We start from the raw sequence: 12,972 nt of genomic DNA on the forward strand, positions 1-12,972 counted from the left end.
TTTGCAGCCACATCTCACTCTTGGCTCATATCCAGCTTACAATCTACGATTCCAATATCCTTCTCGCTTGTATTGCTGAGCCAAATATTCCACATCTTGTAACTGTGCATTTGGTTTCTATTTCTTAGATGTAGAACTTGGCATTTATCCCTATCAAATTTCATACTGTAGTTTTCATCCCAGCACTCCAGCCTACCAAGATCACATTGAAGTTTATTTCTGTCTTTCAGGGTATTAGCTATCCCATCCAATTTGGTGTCATCTGCAAATTTGATAAACGTTCCCTGCACCTCCTCGTCCAAGTCATTAATAAAAATGTTGAAGATCACTGGGCGCAGGACTGAGCCCTGCGGTACCCCACTCATTACCCCCGCCCGTTTGAGAAGGTACTGTTGATAAGCACTCTTTGAGTCTGATTCTGTAACCAACTGTGGATCTACCTAATAGTTGTTCCATTTAGCCCACATTTAACTACTCTGCTAATCAGAATGTCATGGGGCGCTTTGTCAAAAGCTTTGCTGAAGTCAAGATATATTATGTCCACAGCATTCCCACAGTCCACAAGGGAGGTTACCCAATCAAGCAAGACCCCAAAGACATCCTTACTATAAGACACTCAACACCCACCCAACCACTAGCCCTAGTCATTAGCAGGGTGCACAAAAGTCTTTCTTTTGCAAATGTTTAGAGTAAAGTATTTGTATTCCTTAAGGTAAGGGCGTCTTTCAGAAAATCTTTTAAAATGTCATCCTTGAAACATGTCATCCCTGAAGAAGGGAGTATTTTCAAAACACATTGGGATCAATAAATAATAGTTTTCGGTGCAGCTGCAGCTGTTTCAGTGCTGCCCCCCTTTGTTTCTGGTTCATGTGCCTTCAGACCATGCCCCAAGATCCTTATTATTATAGACACAAGACAAGATTTCAGCCCATCTAACAGCCATTTCACATATTAATTATTATTATTATTATTATTATTATTATTATTATTTATTTATTTATATAGCACCATCAATGTACATGGTGCTGTACAGAGTAAAACAGTAAATAGCAAGACCCTGCCGCATAGGCTTACAATCTAATAAAATCATAGTAAAACAATAAGGAGGGGAAGAGAATGCAAACAGGTACAGGGTAGGGTAAGCAGGCACAGGGTAGGGAAAAACTAACAGTAGAAAGTAACAGTAGAAGTCTGCACAACATCAAGTTTTAAAAGCTTTAGGAAAAAGAAAAGTTTTTAGTTGAGCTTTAAAAGCTGTGGTTGAACTTGTAGTTCTCAAATGTTCTGGAAGAGCGTTCCAGGCGTAAGGGGCAGCAGACGAAAATGGACGAAGCCGAGCAAGGGAAGTAGAGGCCCTTGGGCAGGCGAGAAACATGGCATCAGAGGAGCGAAGAGCACGAGCGGGGCAATAGTGTGAGATGAGAGAGGAGAGATAGGAAGGAGCTAGACCGTGAAAAGCTTTGAAGGTTAACAGGAGAAGTTTATATTGGATATTAAGTCATGGCAAACACATGTTTCCTACCATGTGTGCATGTAGAAGGAAGCTACTGCCAACCATGGCTCCTTAGCACAAGTACCTAAAAGTACATCCTTTTATGCATATACTAAATACTTTGGAGTGCAAACACATTTTACAGATATTTCTCAAAAAACTGTATGTGAGGCAGTCTATAGACTAATGGTCACCAGAATAGAATACAAAGTTCTACAGAGTATGCAAATTATTCAACAGTCAAAAGTAGGATCTACACTGGAGTCCCTTTTCACCATGTTCGTATTTTTGATAATGCAATTGTTTCTTCGTAAGCACGTCAGGAAATACCACACTAAATATCCTTAGTGTTGATCATGTCTTTTTGTGCCACACAACCATTTGTAGGGCTGCAATTGCAGGACAGTGGTGCTATCCAGACTATGCAGGCAGATTTGTAGCACTTTATAGCACAACATTGGCCATAGCTAGACCTAAGGTTTATCCTTGGATCGTCCAGGGGTCAAACCTGTTCATCTAGGTGACACACAGGGGATCCAGTGCTCAGGCAGGGGCGAACCCTGGATGATCCCAGGATAAACCTTAGGTCTAGCTGTGGCCATTGTGTCAAATGTTGCTTTGTATTGCTTCCATTTTGTTTGAAGTGGAAGGTGCATGTAAGATGAAACCTGCTGCTTCAGGTGTTTGTTTTTTTAAAAAATTGTTTTTTTGGTTTTTTTTACCTTTTTTTAAATTATTATTATTAGTTACATTACGTTAAATAAAACAACAGTGCACCCATCACCAGGACCAACTACACCTTCATCCCTTTCCCCAAAATTGTAATATTTCTTGTACAGGTGTACATCCTTTCCCTCTTAACAAAACAAATTCCAAAAATGGTTTTCATATAATCTCAAATTCATTATAATTGCACCTTCCTTTTTCTATTTTAATATTACATGTTAATTTATCATTGATAGCTATATCCCAAAATTCTTTATACCATTCCTCAATCTGATATTTACTTTGTATCTTCCATTTTCTAGCTATTATTAATCTTGCTGCTGTTAATAAGTTCATAATCAAATCCTTAATAGGTTGTGTGCAGTTCACCCCATCGTATATTGACAACAGTGCTACGCTCGGGGATAACTCTAAACTTATTCCAGTTATCTCTTTTATCTCTTTATACACCGATTGCCAAAATTTTTGTACACGTTTACATGCCCACCACATATGAACATAAGTGCCCACCTCCTGACATCCTCTCCAACATAATATTGAATATTTCTTCTCGATTTGATTTAGTTTAACTGGTGTTAGGTACCACCGCCATACCAATTTATAAAAATTTTCTTTTATCCTTACTGATAAGGTTTTCAAATTCCGTGCTTTCCATATCTTATCCCAACTCTGGTTACTTATTTGATATTTAATATTATTTTCCCATACCAATTTATAACCATCTTCCTGATCCTCTCTTGCCATCAATATTCTATATATTTCACTCGTTATTCCCTTTGTAATCAAATTCCCTTCTTTCTCTTGTCTTTGTACTATCATTTTTTCAAAGCTCGTATACTCTCTAACTTGTTTATTTTCTTTTATCCATTTCTTTACCCATTGTTCTAACTGCATATAGTTAAACCATGACAACTTTTCCCCCATCAATATTTCTTTTATTTGATCTAACTCCTCTATTTTAACCACCCTTTCCAACCTGTTTATATTCCGTTCCTTTAATATCTTCCCTACCACCTTTTTTAAATTTACTGGAAAATTCTCCATCATTACCACTGGAGTTAATGGGGAAATGGCAGGTATTAATTTTGTTTTATTTTTAGCCCAAATTTCCATAATATTCTTTAGTAAAGGATTCCCTATTCTTTGTAGAAATTTCTTAGTAATCTTATTAAAATAAATATTATCTAATTCCATTTCTAATTCTTGTGTTTCAGTTTCCAACCAAGTCCTTTCACCTACTCCCAGAATACCCTCCACCACATATCTTATTTGGTTGGCTATATAATATCCTTTTAGATTTGGGAGACCTAATCCTCCTGTCTTCTGTTGTTTATAAAAACTCTCTTGTTTACCCTAACCTTTTTATCTCCATTGCAGAAATTATTCAACATTATTTGCCACTTCTTTAACTCTGTATCCGATATTCTAATTGGCAACATTCTAAATAGAAAATTAATTTTAGGTAATATCTTCATTTTAATTAATGCTATCCTACCAAACCATGACAGTCTTATTTTCCGATACTCCTCTAATTTTATTTTAAGATCCTGCCTTAATCTGTTATAATTTTCTTCTTCTAACTTTCCTACATTCCCTGTTATATATATCCCTAAGTATTTTATTTTATTTTTAACTTTCATATCCCATTTCTTCCTAACTAAATCCTGTTCTCCCTCCTCTTTATAATTAAACAACATCATCTCTGATTTGGACCAATTTATTTGTAACCCTGTCAGTTCCCCAAACTCCTTCAAATGCTTTTGTACTTTCTCCATCGGCTTTTGAATCGTTAATAAGGTATCATCTGCAAACAAACTAATCTTAATTTCTTCTCTTATCCCTATCCCTTTTATACTTTCATCCTCTCTTATTGCATTTGCTAGGACTTCTATAACTATTGCGAATAAAATTGGGGAAAGGGGACACCCTTGTCTAGTACCTCGGGCTAAGGAAATTTGTTCTGTAATACCATCATTCGCTATTACTTCTGCTGTATTTTGCGAATATAACTGATTTATCAATCCCTTAAATTTCTCTCTAAATCCTATAGTGTCTATTAACATTTTTAGTGCTGGCCATTCCACGCAGTCAAAGGCCTTAAAAATATCCAGGGCTATTATACCCGCATGCAAATTATTTTTCTTTATGTTATTTATTATATTCAATACTCTACCACTCAAATCTGACATCTGTCTTCCTGCTACAAATCCACATTGATCCTTTTTAATATATTTAAACATAAATTTATTCAACCTTCTTGCCATTATCGCTGTCAATATTTTAGCATCTTGATTTAATAAGGATATAGGTCTATAAGATCCCGGGTCTGTTAAATCTTTATCCGGTTTTGGAATTAAAATAATTATAGACTGTTCCCATGATGGTGGGGCCTTTTCTCCGTTTATTATTTGATTAAATAACATCTTCAATTTTGGTATCAACATTTTTAATTTTTTTTTATAATATTCTGGACCCAATCCATCCATTCTAGGGGATTTCCTCACTTTTAAATCATCAATTATTCCCTCTATTTCGTTTTCTGTAACCGGCTGTTCCATAACCTCTCTATCTGTATCCTGTATCTTTATTTTCCAATTTTTCTCAATATAATCTTTGATCTCCTTTAAAGGTCTCTTATTTGATGTATATAACTTTTGATAAAAATTTTGGAAGACTTGTAATTTCTCTCTCATTAAATTATGCATTTTACCTGTATTGTCTTTTATTGCCCCAATTTGGTTCTTAATTTTTTTTTTATTGTGTGGATCTGGCCAACATTTTAGAATTTTTATTACTGTATTCAAAATATTCTCTTTTTAAATAAATCAGATTCCTTTGCACTTTCCCTATTTCTAAACTCTCCAATTCCTTCTTTTTTGCCTGTAACTGTACTCCAATATATTTATCCTTCTTTTTTATATATTTTCCTTCTAACTCTATAATATTCACCTCTAAATTTTTCCTAGCTTCTTCCTGTTGTCTTTTTAATTTAGATGACTCCCTGATACCGATCCCTCTCATCACCACCTTCACAGTGTCCCAAACTATTGCATGGGTCAATTGCCCTTTAATATTAATTTCCCATATGTCTTGCATTTCTTTCTCAATTTTCCCTATTGTTTGCTTAGATTTAAAAACCCTAGTATCTAATCTCCATCTTTTAACTACTTTATACTCTTTTTTAATTTTTATATCCATATTAATCAATGCATGATCCATCACTTTAATGACCCCTATCTCTGTATCTATTACTTTTGATAATAAGCTCTTTGATATAAAAAGGTAGTCTATCCTAGAGTAGGTCTTATGTACCGATGAGTAAAATGTGTATCTTCTCTCCTTCCCCTTAATCTCTCTCCAAACATCCACCATTTCTTTTCTTTTCATCCATTTATTCAAACTTGTTATATTTTTACCCCTTTCTTCTATGGTGGGGTTCGATTTATCCTTATTTTTATCCATTACCATGTTAAAATCCCCCACCATTATTATATGACCCTTTTGTATATTTTCCATTTCTTTAAACACTCTACAATAAAAGGTTACTTGGTTTTCATTTGGGGCATAAACATTCACCAATGTATAATATTCATCTGCTATCTTCCCCCGTTTGATTATAAATCTTCCCTTTTCATCTTTTTTTATCTCTATAACATTAAGACCACATTTCTTTGATATTATAACAGCTACCCCTCTAGACTTTGACGTTCCGTATGCTTTCTCATAAATATTCGCCCACCTTAACTTAAGCTCATTAACCCCTTCTCTAATTTGATGTGTTTCTTGCAGGAATACAATATCAGCCTTGTCTCTATTCAGTAGTTTCTATTCTTTTCCGTTTAATTGTTGTCCCTAGCCCTTTAACATTCAATGATGTAACTCTTAATCTACTCTCCATATTGTTGTTGATAAAATTTAATAGTATTTGTTGGTCCCAAATAGTGTCCTACATCCCCTCCCCCCCTCCCCTGCCTCCCCCCCATACAATCCGTACTCCTCTCCCCCTCTCTCCTCCCCGAGGTGGTTAGCCTCACTCATAGATCAATCAGATCCACACGGGGGGGGGAGAAGCTCTTTCGGAATCCCCAGCAGCAGCCGATCTTCTTCTCCCAGTCAATATATCTCTCATCCCCTAAAGTTATTGTCTTTAATATGTGTCTTCTACTCCTTATTTCCTCCGTCTGCTCCCTGTACTTCTTCCTCCGGTTCCAGTAATCCCAGCTTTCGTAATAGTTGTATTCCTTGTTCCAGCGATGTAATTCTGTGTTGTTGTCTCTTCCATTGAAATTTTAGAAAAACTGGGTATCCCCAAGTATATTTTACTTCATTCTTCATCAAAACCACCACACATGGTTTCACACTTTTCCTCCAGTTAATTGTCTCAGGGCAAGAATCATTATATATTTGTACTGGGTTGGATTGGTACATCAGTTGACCCGAAATTTGTCTAACTGCCTTCATCAAGAGTTCTTTTTTATAGTAATTTGCAAATTTAATAATAATGTCTCTGGGCATCACTCCTCTTTTAGGGCCAATACTATGCAGTCTTTCTATATCCGAATCCTCCCATGTGGCATCTGGTGCTATAACTGCAATCCATTGCATAATTTGGTCTCTCAATATTTTAGGTTTCTCGCCAGAGGTTTCTGCAAAGGCACGAAATCGTAGATTTGATCGTCTACCTCGGTCTTCCAAATCAATCAGCTTTAGTTCCCATTGCTGGAACTTAAGATTTTGATCCTGTATAGATTTTTCATTTGCTGATATACTTTTTTCCATCTCTCCCACTTTACCACTCACTTCTTTCAACTGTTTTTGAAGTTCAGAGATGGTTCTTTTCATTTCAATCGATATCTCAGACACAATTTGTTTTTTAAGAATCTCATTATTATCTTGCATCATTTCCTTGATGCTCACCAGCATCTGCTCCATCTGCATTTCCTCCTCTTGCTTTTTAGATCTATTTGCTGTTCCAGGCAGGCTAGCCCCACCTTCTTTCCCCTTTCCAGTTGTTTGTGAGTCCTTGGTATTATTATTATTTTTAGCATTTCCACTTTTCATCTCCGAGTCAATCCTGCCAAGTCTGGCTATTGTACGATCCGTACGAAGTAAAAAATGGTTTTACTTCTGCACAATAGCAAAGGTCGAAATTACTTTAATCAGAGAAAAGGAGGTTTTTACAATGTTTGCCATCTGTTTTGTTGATATGTCCCATTTTAAAATGCCCTCCATCTTTGTCCCACTGTTCTGAGGAGACATAAAAATACGTTGTTTTTGCTGCTGCAGCAGCTTTTCTTTTCATTATCTCAGCTAGAGTTTAAAAACTGTTTTACTCTCTCCTTTGTGGCTGCTCGGAAGCAGTAGCTATTAATGTGAAGAGTTCCCCTCACTCTCCTTTCCTCCAAATTCCCGTCTCCCCTGCACCAAGAAGCTCCTTCCACAAACCGACATGAAAGCCAGTGTGGTCCTTTCCTGGGCCACCACACATAATTGTCATGTCTCAGTCCTCTTGCTTTGTGCACTTCATCCTCACTTACCCCGAGTAGGCATCATTGAAGTCAATGTGACTTACTTTTGAGTAGACACATATATCATTGTGTTGTCAGCTAGAAGATTTTTGAGACTGGGGTGGGGGCGGGGAGAGGTGTAATTGGGAAGGCTTAAAGTTACTCCAAACCCTTATTGTCTTGGAAGGAGGCATGGGGGTGAGGGGAAGTAAGATTGATTTCCCTCCCCATTACACTGCGCAAAGCAGAAAGAGAGAGAAAAGGAGGGGGCATGGGCCTGAACAGCTATGGTGGCCTGGTAAAACGACTGTTTCACCACCTCCACATGACTTATGTGGGCCTTCATTGCAGCAGTGTTCTCAGTGGCATCACGTTCTCTCCCTTTCCTGTACCTCCTCTCCAAGCGGCAAACCTGGATTAGTACATGGAGACCACTAGGAAGCCTTGCAATGTCTCCTGAACATGTATTACAAATGGGATGAAAAACAGCTCATCTTTTCAGGAGTGGAAGGTAGCAATCGGCCTTCCTCCACAGTTTTCCTGTCTCCACTGAGTACAGTGCAGCAATGAAGGCCTACCTAAGTCACGTGGAGGTGGCGAAACAGTCATTTTACCAGGCCACCCTAGCCGCTCAGGCTCATGCTCCCTGTCAGCTTTTTAGAACTTTCAGGGGGCTTTGAGGCACGGCCTCCTCTTTTGATCCTCCAGATTCTCCAGCTCTCTCAGCAGTTCTTTGTGAATAAGGTGGCAACAATATCTGTCACTTTCCCTGCTGATGCCCCTCTTCCCCTCACCCTCCATTTGCTTATCCCCCCGGTGGCTTCCATTTTATTAAGGTCACTGAGGCCCAAGTCTCCCGAATTATTTGTTCCTCCCCAGTCACTACCTGCCCTCTTGATCCCTTCCCTTCATTCCTTTATACTACCCTGTGTCCCCTCTTCTTGACCTTTTTGACTCGCCTGGTGAATTGCTCCTTTTTCACCGGCAGTTTTCCAGGCTCCCTTAAGCTCGACCTTCCTTCATTCTTTGTTGACGAAACCTTCCCTGGACTCTTCCTCTCATGTGAGTTACGGTCCTGTTTCACTTTTACCCTTCCTGTTTAAAATCCTGGAAAGGGTGGCCCTCTTCCAATTGGCCCTTTACCTATCTTCCTATGATTTCAGGGTTCCGAGCTGCCCGTTCAACAGAGACAGCACTGTCTTGTGTATTGAATGATGTCCTCGTGGTTAAGGCACAGCACTGTACATCTGACACAGGATACTTCTGGCTTGGTTGGTTTCCTTGGGCGTTACCGGCACTGCTCTTTCTTGGTTCTCATCCTTCTTGTCAAACAGCTTTTTCTGTCTCCTTTTCTGCAATGGTTTCAGATCCTTTTCCCCTCACTGTTGGGGTCTGTCCTTGGACCTCTTCTTTTCTCTTTCTACCCTTCCTCTGGGCCTCCTCATTTCTGATTCTGGTTTCTAGCATCACATCTATGCTGATGATACCCAGTCCTTCAATCGGCTTGGGGAAGGAGAGGGGGCATCTGTGGGAAATTGCCTGTTGGAGATTTCCTCATGGATGTCTGCTCACCACCTCAAGCTGAACATGGATAAAACTGAAATCTTGGATTTTCCATCCTGACCGCCCTTCCTCCTTCCCCTCTCTTCTGTCTTCAAGTACCCAGTTGGTCCCAGTCCCTGTTGCCAGGGACCTGGGCATCCAGATGGATGATCATCTTTCACTGTGTTCCTTCATTGAGAACACAATGAGGGCCTGAAATTTCCATCTACTGAATATCTGCTGGATTCACAGGTTCCTTTCTCAGGCAACTGCGGACCTCTTGGTTCGGACCTTGGTTGTCTCACTCCTGGATTACTGTAATAGCCTCCTACCGTGTCTTCCTCTTTCCTCTCTCCACCCTTTGATCCTGGCCCAGAACAGTGCTGTTAGAACCATTCTGGGCCTCCCCTAATTTGCCCATACCTCCATTGAAGGCCAGGGCCCAATATTTTGGCCTTTAAGGCCCTTTGGTTGCAGCACCTAGCTTACCTTTCCTTCCTTTTGTCCTGGTATGTTTTGGGCTGGGCCACCAGATCCATGCGTCAGGTCCTCCTGACCCGTTTTACCTCATGGATTGCAGTGTCCCAGTATTGTGCATTCCAGGACTTTGTCCCTCATCTATGGAATTCACTCCCCCTGCCATTGTGGCTGACTGAGAGTTTGGAGGTGTTCAAGAAAGGTTTGAAAACCTTTCTTTTTGAATAGAGGGGGTTGGCTGGCTCTTCCTGAGATAAAAATGCTGATGGTTTTTGTAGTAGCCACGACACATTTTATATGGCTCCGTCCATTTTCTTCTGCTGCCCCTTACGCCTGGAACGCTCTTCCAGAACATTTGAGAACTACAACTTCAATCGCAGCTTTTAAAGCTCAACTAAAAACTTTCCTAAAGCTTTTAAAACTTGATGTTGTGCAGACTTTATACTGTTAGTTTTACCCTACCCTGTGCCTGCTTACCCTACCCTGTGCCTGTTGGCATTCTCTTCCCCTCCTTATTGTTTTACTATGATTTTATTAGATTGTAAGCCTATGCGGCAGAGTCTTGCTATTTACTGTTTTACTCTGTACAGCACCTTGTACATTGATGGTGCTATATAAATAAATAAATAAATAATAATAATAATAATAATAATAATAATAATAATAATAATAATAATAATATGGGTTTTTAAGGTTTTATTGTTATACTCTTTTAATTTCAGCTAGGTCTTTTTTTTAGAACTATTGTACTTATTCCATTTTTGTAAACTCCCTGATGTATTTTAACTCATGTACAGCACTTTGTTAGAAAGTGCTATATGAATCAATAATAATAATAATAATAATAATACATAGTGAAATGGCCCTGATCCTCCTTCCTTCATTGGTGTTCCAGCCACTACTGCTGCTTGTGGCTGGAACAACAACAGCAACAACAGCAGGGGAGGAGGAAGAAAGAGGGAAGGCAGAAAGAAAGGTTGCCAAAACAGCTCTGTAGGCTTCCTCCTTTCTTCCTCTGCTGTTGTTGCTGGTCTGCCCAGTTTTGGGATGGAATCAGCCTTGGTCGCTCTGATGGATGACCTTCTTTGGGAGAGAGACAGGTGGAATGTGACCCTGTTACTTCTTCTGGATCTCTCAGCAGCCTTTGATACGATTGGCCACAGTATCCTCCTGGACAACCTTCATGAGTTGGGGGCACTGTTTTACAGTGGTTTGACTCTTACTTGCGGGGTCAGTTCCAGAAAATACCATTGGGTGACTGCACATCGGCCCCATGGCTGCTGAACTTTGGGGCATCTTGTCCCCAATGTTATTTAATATTTAAATGAAGCCATTGGGGCAGTCATCAGGAGATTTGGGGCAAGGTGTCAACAGTATGCTGATGGATGGACAATTATGGTGCTAAAAAAAAAACCTCGCAAAAATCAGCCCAAGGTAAAATTGCAGATTAGTGCAACCTTAGAGCAAAACAGTACTTCCGTTACACACGTCTCAACTGCCTAATACTCACATGACCTTTGCCTGGATTTTCCTTTGGAACAAAGAGAGAAACAATCTGTCCATATTTGCAACATTCTTCTCTTATGTCACCCACCATATCTGTGTGAAATTAGAAAGACAATGAGAATATAAGGTCAAAGAGCTAGCATAGTGTAATAGAAAGATTACTGAGATGAAAACAGGAATCCTATTTCTAAAATGCCTTCTAAAAAGCCTTGTTGAGTGGCCTTTGGAAAATCACCAGGGTTAGTAGGATGAGTACAAAGCCACCCTAGCTGCATTGCACCATGCTTGGCTTGGACGACATGCCAATCCACGCCACATTGCGCAGAGAAGTATGCCATTGACGGTTGTGTGCACAACATGCTCGAGCAGGGGAGAAGCCACGATCGCTTATTTTATAAACACAATCAACTGAGCCAGTCACTATGTCTCAGCCTAAACTGCTGCATAGCACTGTTGCAAGACTAAACCTTTTATCTGTGTTCATTGGAGGGCAGGATGTACATATAATTAATAAATACATAACATTTACTACACACTACAAACATAATATGATAAATATGTTGTAGTCTACACATTTTGTCCAGTTTTGGTAGCTAGCAATTATTTCTACTAGTCAGCCAGGATGTAGCAAAATGTCCCTGAGCATATTCAAAATGCTCAGCCTCTCTCCCTCACCTGTCTGCCATACCCTGCTCCTCCTCCTATCCCAGGATTAAGAAAGTGCTTACAGTATATCCCTGCATGTCTCTCTTTAGAAACCAAGCATGCCCCCATCTTCCCAGGAAGTATTCCATACATCAGGGAGGGGCAGATCTCAAGCCTGCATGATCTATTTTACATTTTCACTAAAACCCTTCAGTCTACCAATCAGCGCAAAACCCAAAATGGTAGTAGTGTGGCTGGAGCCAATGAGGTACTACATCTCATAAGCCGTACTTTGGGATGACCTGCATATACTACAAATACAAATCACATTTTTTACAGAATAAGGGATTCTAACATCAACCTCATCCTCAAATGCCTCAGAGAACTGGGTAAAGAGCTGAGGGTAATGGCTGCTTGACGCTTTCCAAGTGCTGTTTATGCACTCGGTAAGAACAACTTACTATGACTGTGAGAGAATCTCCAGACATTTATTTCCCCTCGGAAATTTAAGAGGGTTGATCAGAGAGGAGATAGAGGCGGATGCAGCCATGATGGCCCGTTTGTTTGGCTTTTGACGGATGGCAGATAAAGGCTCAAGATTTATAACACCTCAGTTTGTCAGACAGAACTTGCATATTTCAAGGTAAAAGGCAGCATACCTTGAATTTTAATTAGGCTTCACCAGCAATTAACCTTGCAAATCATTTGGGGCAGCTATCATGACAGACGATGGCAAATAATCAACAGAAGACCAGACAGAAATTCTCTGAATCTTACTCAGAGAAGTAGCTACTAACCGAGAGTCTGGAACCCAGATAAATTAATAGAAGATATTTTACCTTTAACTCAGGGCCTTGCTAGACGAGGTCTTAGCGCGCTGTGAGGCCCGGTTGCCCTGCTGTGCGTCCAGATGATGCACAGGGGAATCCGGGGTCAGGCCATGCTCAGATCTCATTTGACGCGCCATAAGCGAAGTCGCTTATGGTGCAGCTTTTCCGCAGCCCCAGCCTGAGGCCGGGGCTGCGGAATGTCTAGCAGGGTCCGTGGCCTTTTGCGGCTAGTTGCTTACTTGCGAGT

The 12,972-nt window shown here is 39.8% G+C and overlaps 1 protein-coding gene across 1 annotated transcript in view; it reads right to left on the reverse strand.

Annotated features, from left to right (window-relative positions):
• Positions 1–12,972, reverse strand: part of UHMK1 (U2AF homology motif kinase 1) — a 65,162-nt gene that overhangs the window by 5,337 nt on the left and 46,853 nt on the right. Inside the window, exon 7 of the mRNA XM_063129377.1 lies at positions 11,255–11,343. Within this exon, the coding sequence (XP_062985447.1) occupies positions 11,255–11,343 (89 nt within the window). The remainder of the gene's footprint in view (positions 1–11,254; positions 11,344–12,972) is intronic.

Source organism: Elgaria multicarinata, chromosome 1 (assembly GCF_023053635.1).
Source record: "Elgaria multicarinata webbii isolate HBS135686 ecotype San Diego chromosome 1, rElgMul1.1.pri, whole genome shotgun sequence".
Classification (NCBI taxonomy): Eukaryota; Metazoa; Chordata; class Lepidosauria; order Squamata; family Anguidae; genus Elgaria; species Elgaria multicarinata.